General features: G+C 36.7%; 1 protein-coding gene across 2 annotated transcripts; it reads left to right on the plus strand.

Moving 5' to 3' along the window:
- Positions 1 to 1,967: 1,967 nt before the first annotated feature.
- On the plus strand, positions 1,968 to 9,480 carry LOC132640827 (trihelix transcription factor ENAP1). Of its 2 annotated transcripts, none has more exons than XM_060357607.1 (2): positions 1,968 to 3,195; positions 9,240 to 9,480. In XM_060357607.1, the coding sequence occupies exon 1, from the start codon at positions 2,163 to 2,165 to the stop codon at positions 3,186 to 3,188; it is 1,026 nt and encodes a 341-aa protein (XP_060213590.1). In that variant the 5' UTR covers positions 1,968 to 2,162; the 3' UTR covers positions 3,189 to 3,195; positions 9,240 to 9,480. The 2 variants fall into 2 exon arrangements, with proteins under 2 accessions (XP_060213590.1, XP_060213589.1); XM_060357606.1 differs by having other exon boundaries at positions 1,969 to 3,195; positions 9,230 to 9,480.
- Positions 9,481 to 9,690: the final 210 nt, after the last annotated feature.

The raw sequence follows: 9,690 nt of genomic DNA on the forward strand, positions 1-9,690 counted from the left end.
GGTGAATTGAAGTGAAATTTGGGAAATGTGGATAATATAGGTGTATGATGATTGTTGCTTATGATGTTGTGAATGTCATTATAGACGTTTGGAAGTTGATATATGATATGGGGAAAATTGTATAAACAAAGGAAATGCTGCCAATTTTCTCTAGCTTTAGTCAAGTATGCTAAGCTATCGATTATCTAATGTTGATACGAACTCTCTTGAAGGTAGAAACGTGAGCATTGAAGGAGAACGTTCAAGCAATAGTGTAGCTAAACAAAAAGGTACGTGAGGCTAGTCCCTTCCTTTCTAAGGCATGAATCTTATGACATGATTTTTCTTTATTCTCCATGACCTTCTCACATTCCGGAAATTATGAGTCTATGTGCATGAAGATCCTCATATGAGATAAAGATAAGAGATACAGTATGAGTATGATAATGATGATGATGAGCTTAAGTCTAAAGATTCTAAAGTTCATGATATGATGCTTCTACAAGCTAATGATCCTAATTATGATTAATTGATGTCATTCTTTGTGCTACACTCACCTTATATATGCTAATTTCTCCAAGGTGAGGCAGAATGCTTATGAAACTCCATAATGGAATCGGGGGTTCACGGCCTTATGTCACCCCGATAAAATATAGTTAACTTTGAGTTCCTATGCATGCATTATGATGAGTACATGATGATGATATTACACCATGCCTATATGGCCGGGCAGACACCGCTAAGGCGGGCAGCATATACACCATGTCTAGATGGCATGGGCAGACACCACTAGTGGGCGACATGAGATGGTTACCCCGGACGCGGGAGGCCTGGACGCGGGCTAATGATGATCACACCGTACATATATGGTCGGACAGCTTATATACATATATATGCATACATGATATGATGATGTTTACGAAGTAAGTCAGCGTGCATTATTTCTATCATGATTGACAGTCAGTTACAGGTTGTTCTTCTTTTGATGTCTCCCTATTTCATTGATGTATCATTATTGTTTATGCCTTACATACTCAGTACAATGCTCGTACTGACGTACTTTTCTTTGGACGCTGTGTTCATGCCCACAGGTAGACAGAGAGGTGACCCAGATTCGTAGGGGCTATCGGCAGACTTTGAGAGCACCCCATTGTTCCGGAAGTGCCATTGATTTATTATTTTGTGTATATATATGTTTTGGGCACGACAGGGTCCTGTCCCGTCCATATGTCTAATACTCTAGTAGAGACTCGTAGATACGTGTGTGTGGGTAGTATGGTCTCATGATGTCCTTATTGTATGTATCATTTTAATAGCCGAAGGGCTTATGTATATAAAGGTAAATATGTTTCAAAGTGAAAATGGTTTTCCTATGATTATAATAGTGAGAATAATGAATGAACACAGGGTGAGTACGATGAGTAATAGAATGAGTGGTGCTCGGTGGTTAGCTCCGTGTACTCGTCATAGCCCCTAGTCGGGTCGTGACAAATTATTTTGAGATTGAGATGAATGCTGCAATTTTGACTAAAAAATAGCACACTAAACCTAAACCCTAAATCTTGTTATAACTTAAAGCTAATGATACCAAGTCTTCAAACAAAAATGGAGTTCGAGCACTTTTCAACTACAAAAATGGGAATCCGAAGTTTTGTTTATCCTTGATGTATTGAGCCTACGTTATTAATCGCACAAAAATAAGTAGGATTCTATATAAAATATTGAAGTTTCGGGGTCCCAAGCATGATTAATCTATGGCTAAAGTACATTAAAATGTGTAAAGAAAGATGAGTTAACCAAAAAGAGAAAAAAAAAAGGGACCCTTTAGCGCAGAAATGTACTGCGCTAAAGGAGTTAACGTCGCCGTTACAGTTAAGTCCTTTAGCACAGTAAATTACGACGATAAAGGTAATTGTGTCACCTTTTTTTTTTTTTTTTTGTTGAGTTATTTTGATTCAAAAATTTTTTTTTTTTAGGTCATTTTGGTTCCGGACTCGTACGTGGCAGGGGGAGCAAGCTGCAGTCAAAGTTGCAACGCGGGAGAAATTCATCTGAAACCCCTCAATGCATATCTCCATCAAACCGACGCCATCCTTGTAGAAACCCTAAGGCAGGGATTTCTCACTGCAATTCACCTTAAATCCTAGCTAAATTTCACTTTGATAGTCACCTTTGTCGTAAATATGGATGATTCTGATGATGAAACTGGGTACCCTTCAAGACCCTACACTTCTTCTCTTCGACCAACTCGCCCAATTCGAAACCCTACTTCTTCTTCTTATCCAAGATATCCCTATAACAATCAATTTCAATATTACAACGATGATGATGAATCCGATGAAGATGAAGAAGAAGAAGAAGAAGAAGAAAACCAAGAAGAATTTAGCAGTGGAGAAACAAATGGCTATGATAATAATAATACTACTTCTTTTCACAACAGAAAGAAGAGAAAGCTTGAAACTTTAGTCTCAAATTACGAATTTGCCCCTCGTCATGGTATGTGGAATGAAGAAGAGAGTTATGTGTTGTTAGAAGTGTGGGGTGAGAGGTATTTGGAGTTGGGTCGAAGGAGTTTACGTGCTGAAGATTGGAGTGAAGTTGCTGAGAAAGTAACTGAAATGATTGGTGCTGACAAGACTGAAATTGAATGTAGGAATCAATTAGATGTGTTGAAAAAGAAGTACAAGAAGGAGATAACTAAAATGGAGAAAAATGGAGTTGGGGGGTTTTATAGTAAGTGGCCATTTTTCAAGAAAATGGATATGTTGATGAATTTGAGGATGAAAGGGCATTGTGGATTGGGTTGTGGGCTCGATTCGGGTGAGTATGTGTTTATGGACCCACGAATGTATTTGGATAAGTCGAACGTGTTGGATGAGATGAGGGATAGTCCAGCAGGATCGGATGCTGAGGATAATGAAGAGGATGAGGAAAAGGAGGAGGGTTCGGGTGGTGATGACGAATCGGCTAAGTTGTTAGCGGATTCGATTCAAAGGTTTGGGCTGATATATGAGAAGATTGAGAATAGTAAGAGGAAACAGATGATGGAGTTGGAGAAAATGAGAAGGGATTTCCAGAGGGACTTGGAGTTGCAGAAAAAGCAGATTGTTGACAGGGCGCAGGCCGAAATTGCTAAAATAAGGGAGGACGATGAAAATGATGACGATCAAGATGAGGATGAGACTGACAACATTTCGCTTAGGGGCTGATGCGCAGGTACGTCGAAATAGAGATTATTCAGCTGGCCTACTTTAATATGGTTCCTTTTTATGTATGTAAATGCCATCAGATTATAGTAGTAGCATATTATGGAAACAGCCTCTTGCAGAAATGGGGATGCATAGCAGGAACTTAGTGCACCAGGCTGCCCTTTTTATATTATGAAAATTGTGGTGTCACTTTTGCACGAACCTTTGCAGAAAGTAATCAATTATGACACTGATCTGATCAGATTTTTTTTCCTTGATTTGATTTGGAAGTGGGGATGGTTTCTTTATAAGTCAAACTGTCAAAGTAATATTACTCTAATGCATGAAGCTAGCGTATACAACTAGAGAGTACATTTGACATGTAAACAAGTTCAACTAACTGTAAACCTAAAACGCAAAATCATACTCTAACTAGACATATAGTATAAAAAGGGGTACACCTCAAAAAACTACTTTCACTCATGTAAACTTCCCCAATTATTCCAATATGTTACATCCAATTGATACTGGAGAATCCTATTCTTCTAACAAATTCTGGTTGTGTTTAAGCGATGTACTCAGTCTTCCAACTCTCTTGCCTTTCCCCTATCTGTTCCTTCTTCCCTTTCTCTCCACGGCATGGCCTCTCCTAGATTTTGTTATATCTTATAGCCTAATTCTCCTCTATTTTGCTGAATATCTTTTATGCTTTACGTATCTTCGCTCTCTTCTTCTTATTATGGAAATTCACCTTTCTCCCATTACAGCTTATTGAACATATCAATCTCTTTAATTCCAATATATTCTTCTTTATGATGAGATTTTGTAGCAGTTGGGAGGGTTTTATCATCCTCCCCTTATAGTTCTTTTCTATTTTGACAATTAGGGTTAAGGCCTCGTCCTCATGCGCTTAAACTGAAATGCCTAAAAACTAAGGAAGTTGCCGAGTTCCCGTTTATCACATACCAAATTGTCATATGCTTGTCAAAATCCCCTCATATTTGCTTGCACTTTCTCCATATTTGAAGTGTGACTTCTTGGTCCTCTAGGTATGGTAGATTCCTATCACTGCCTTTGCGTAAGCAGGCTAACAGAATTTTTAGCAAAAATCCACAAGATGGACTTGTGGTAATCTGCTCATTCAGCCTCTGTCCTCGCTACCAAAAGAAGGTTAAAAATGTCCACTAACTCGGCAAAGTCAGAAATCTAAATCATTGACATCTTTTGTTATCATTCTACTCATATTATGCTGAACAGATTTGTATTTTCAGTCAGCTCACTTAATGTTGATAACAGAAAATGATAATTTTTCTCAAAAAAACTTATATTCCTGCCCTTTTGTTTTTTGGTCAGGTCCATGAGAAGAATGTAGAGAACTTCCTGCCCTGTGTCTTAGTACCCTGGTGTGAAACCTATATAGAAAATAACATGTGCCAGCAATGTGATTACACAAAGTTAATGATGTGGTAAAAGGTAGTGAGAGTAAATGTGTTACTTTAGTGCTAGAATCAATTGCAAGCATGCGAGCGAGCAAAACAGAATTGTACTTGGTCTAGAAGCTAGTAAAATATCCTTTTGCTTAATCAGTGAGGTTAAGTATGATTGTACTTCCCTAGGGTAGACCAGGGGATCATAATAGTCTTACCTAGGTATAGGCAAAGGGAAAATCTAGTAATCAATTGTGGGGGAAGTTTAGTGCTGGCCGTGGAAGATGAGGCTAGTTATTGAAGTGTTTTGGTAAGAATAATCCATTTAGTCATGTTTCATTGTCCTAGAATTTGGATGAAAATAGATGAAACAAGTAACTGATCTCGCCTTAATGATTGGGATGAGATTTTTTTTTTATTTTTGATTGGGATGAGATTATTACCGTTAAAGTTGGATGAAAAAGCACAAGTTTGATATAGATCCCAGTGCACACAATGCTTTGCTGGTGTCTGATGAAGACACTTGCTGTAATAAATAATTATTCTAGACATTTGCTCTTTTTTGCAGTGTTTAATGAGGGTTCATTTGTACATCATCCTTTTAGGGTGTGATTGTGGCTCTAGGATGATCCTGACGCTAGGATGGTCTTTTAGTGATCATTTTTTTCATTTTTACAGAAGGTCTCATGCTCTAACAAACTTTTTATACAAATGCATGTGTGTGTATACATGTATATGCTGTGCAATTGCAAATCTCTAGGATACTCAGGGTATTGTGTTTGCAGGGGTGGATAATTCTAAACAGCTCAGGAGCTGTCTTGTACAGCTCTAAAAGAACAACACAATTAGGAAGCTTTTGATTTGAGCTAGTCTCGAACTCCCAATGTACCCAAAGCCCAGCCATAAACCAAATTCATCTTGATTTAAGCTCATTTTTTTAAATAAGGTTGAATTTCTTTATCAAACTTAAAAGTGCAACCCAGTGCGCCAAGAACCCGCTAGACGCGGGGTCCGGGAGGTCCAGGGAAAGGCGGACCACATTGGATCTATTATACGCAATGTTATCAAAAGTGCAAAAAGGCTCTAAGGTCCGTTGGGGCTTTAAGCAAAGCGCAAATTAAGTGTGGGTTTTAATGCAAAAAGGCGCAAATGGAGAAAAATACAGATATATGTGTTTAGTCCAAGACTAATAATTATAAGCATGAATAACAAATATATGGATGAAGAAATTGGAAAAAAATAGCAATAAAGTGAAATATTAATTGTTGCCTCTTCGAGAAATGCTTATTGGCAAGGAAAAGTATGTCTTAAAGCCTTGATGATGACATTGAAGTGCACATTAAGCGAGGTGAAGTGCTCAACATGTTTTTAGCCTCGCTTCAGGGCTTAAGCGCACTTTAAGCTCCCTTTGACAACACGGATTATACGCAACTTTAGCTTGCATGTTTGCAAGAGGTTTCCATGGATTGAACATGTGATATGCTGGTCACATGATGGCTCTTACCGTTGTGCCAAGGCTATCCTGCTTTGATCAAGCTTAAGTTAGACTACAACAACAACAACATACATAGTGAAATCCCACAATGTGGGGGTCTGAGGAGGGTAAGTGTACGCAGACCCTTACCTCTACCTCGGAATGTAGAGAGGTTGTTTCCGAAAGACCCTTGCCTCAAGAAAAAGTTTGACAAAAATACGGACAAGTAGATCAAAGCAGTATTAAATGAAAATATCGAGAGCGAAAAAGCCATGATAAAGTAGCGTGGAAAAAAAGAAGCAGTAGCTACCACAGATAAATATGTAAAAGGCAGTAACTACAGTCAATATACAAATGAATACACTAATCGCAGTGCAAGAAATAACAGCATGTACCAAAAGTCGAAGGGCAAGAAACTATACAAGTAATACTGCGCCTACTACTATGGACCTACTAAGTAGGGCAACGCACGACTACCTACTACCCTTCTACCCTAACCATGTCCTCCATAGCCTCCTATCTAAGGTCATGTCCTCAGTAAGCTGGACCTTCGCCATGTCCTGTCTAATCACTTTTCCCCAGTACTTCTTCGGCATGCCTCTACCTCTCCTGAAACCATTCATAGCCAACATCTCATACCTCTGCACTGGGGCATCCGTGCATCTCCTCTGCACATGATCAAACCATCTCAGCCTCGTTTCCCGCATCTTATCATGCACCGAGGCCACTCCCATTTTGTCCCCTATATCTTCATTTCTAATCCTATCTCTCTTAGTATGCCCGCACATTCATCGCAACATCCTCATTTCCGCAATTTTAAGCTTCTGAACTTTAAGTTAGACTATAAAAATCTATTAACTTGTTTGAAGGAAAATATGAGTGTATATAGAGTGAAAAAAGATGCATTTCCCTATTGGCTTTTTATTGTAAGAACTTGATATGTAATTGAGCTAGACAGCCTACTAGACTTCTTCAATTCCTCAAATGTACATTAAGGGATTTTAGTTTTTACTTTTTGTAATGCACACTCCAGCATTCACTTGATGGTGGATGCAATTAGGGGTGTACAAAGAAAACTGACAAATCACACCAAACCGACAATCCGAATCAAACCGAGAAAAAAACCCGACTAGTGGTTTGGTTTGACTTGGTTTGGTATTAGAAAAAAAAAAAAAATCAACCATAATCGGTTTGGTTTGGTTCAACTAAAAAAAGTCAAACCGAATCAAACCAACCCGACATTACATGTATACAAATTTTTAATATATTTATACATAAAAGATTTACTTATAATGTAATTTATAAATATTTCTTAAGTTTTTTCATAGTTTTTGTCTTTTAACATATTATTTCACGCTTGGAATTAGAATTTTGAATGTTCCAATAAGTTTTATAACTTATAGATGTTAGTAACTCAAATAAAGTCCAAACCAAAACCAAATCAATACTAATGCGTATAACAAAAGTAATTCAATCCTAACACTAAGAATGACAATAATGTTGAATATCTATTCTTTTAGTTTTGCATTGTTAATTTAGACAATAAAAATACATAACTTTTTTTTTTCTCTGTCATGTAATTAATACTTATTAGCCGTACTTATTTTAGTATGACTTAGTATTTTTAGATGATGATCATTTTCATTATGCCTTATTAATTAGCAATATTTATTTTATGCTATTTCATTATTTTTTTGTTAAATATTTTATTAAAATGTCATAACTCATTTTCACTTTTTTTTTTTAATTTTATTTTCTTAAGAAACACCTTAATTATATAGTTGTATCTTACTAGGACTAAAGAAATATTTGACATAAAAGTTATATTTTGTATGAAGATTTTTCGGGAAAAAAAAACCGAGAAAAACGAAAAACTCAAAGTCGAAAAACCCGACTTTTATTGGTTTGGTTTGGTTTGGTTTATCGATTTAAAAACCCGACGTAATTGGTTTGGTTTGGTATTTGAAAAACCCAAACCAACCCGGTCCATGTACACCCCTAGATGCAATGAAATATGCACACACATAGACATATATTATATAGTCATATATTTATAGATATATATAGTCAGATATCAGTTATAAACTTGACTGCATGAGAGCAAAAGTTAAATTGCACTTTGCCTAGCATAGTGAATTGACCAGTTAATTAATGAGGTTGAGAGAGAATTTTTACTTTTCTAGGGAAGGTCATGGATCATTATAGCTCGACTTATTTGGGGGTAGTTCCATCCCTATCATTGAGTGCTCAAGCTGGGAGTTTGAGCTAGTTAGTGGAATTGGCTTGAATATTCCATCAAGACATGTTTCATTGTTGTGACTCTCCTAGGAAAATCAAACAAGTATAGTTTATCCCATCTCAAGATAGGGATAACTTTTTAAAATGGGGCAGAAAGGAGAAATTGGATGCTATAATCCTAATCTAGGAGCTTAGGCACAAAATGGGAGAAGTAGAAATGACTTCTCAGGTAAGGGGGAACAAGAAAATGAAAGAAAGATGTCAAAATTCTACATGTTCTGATTTATATTGTGATAATCAGACTTGGCCTGATTATATACAGTGAAGACTTGGGTGCACACTGTGCTTTGTGGGTTTCTAAGTAAAGCGCTTGCTTGCATTGTTATTCTAGACATTTTGTCCTGTTAGCGGGTTTGTTGTGTATCAAGCTTTCAGGATGTAATTGGACTCTAGGTTTGTTCTTTCATTTTGTCATTTTTACAAGAGGGTCTAATTCTTAAGAATATAGTTCGGGGAGGTGAATGCATGCTGAATGAATGTAAGCTGTCTCATCGGCTCTGAAATAAATTCATAGATAAGGGAAAGTCTGTTTGAGTTGGTCCCGATGCGACAAAAACCAGAAAGTTAAAAGAAAGCTTCGAACAATAATCTTGGATTTGTAGTTCATTCCTTAAAATAGAAATATTTGAGGTACAGATATTATACGCAAAAAGTCATTTCTCGGTACGTGGTCTTGATGTTTGTAATTCTTGTGTCCAGATTAGTGCTTTCTACGGTTGGTAATGTCTGCCTTAATGGATAGGCAGTTTTCTTTTTAATTGTACTTCCACTGGAATTGGACATCTACATTAATGTAATTGGTTGCTTCCTATTGAGTGTGCTCCCAGACGATGTTTCTCATGAATAATTTGTTATTTGTTTAGCTTTTTGCAGGATAAAAGATTATAAATTAGAGTTAAATCACTGAAGATTTTGTGAGGAACATTCCCGTTTGAAGCATAGGGAGAAGCGATTTCAAGTTATTCTGCAAATATTTGGATTTTGCTTTGTACTAACCATGTGGAAAATGTGCCCAATTTTTCCTATCATGTTGAGATTATGGGGGTTAATTCAAGTGTTTTACCGGACGGATAATGTAATAAATTTGCTTTAACTATTAGCATATTCCATGTTACTGCATCGTGTTGTATTCAAACTTTAAATTCAATTAGGAATTTAGTACCATACATTATTTTACTGAAATGACTATAACTACATTTAAATTGGCCAAGCCAAATTAGCTTCATCAGAACCATAAGTTGAATTAAAGTATGTCAACTAGATTATGTTTAGAACTAAAGAACGACGATTAGATGCAGACGAGTTACTGAAATCCGTATATGCA

Source organism: Lycium barbarum, chromosome 5, assembly GCF_019175385.1.
Source record: "Lycium barbarum isolate Lr01 chromosome 5, ASM1917538v2, whole genome shotgun sequence".
Lineage (NCBI taxonomy): Eukaryota > Viridiplantae > Streptophyta > Magnoliopsida > Solanales > Solanaceae > Lycium > Lycium barbarum.

What these genes read in the sequence shown, in the direction of transcription:
- LOC132640827 (XM_060357607.1), top strand. Translation starts at nt 2,163, where the DNA reads ATGGATGATTCTGATGATGAAACTGGGTACCCTTCAAGACCCTACACT.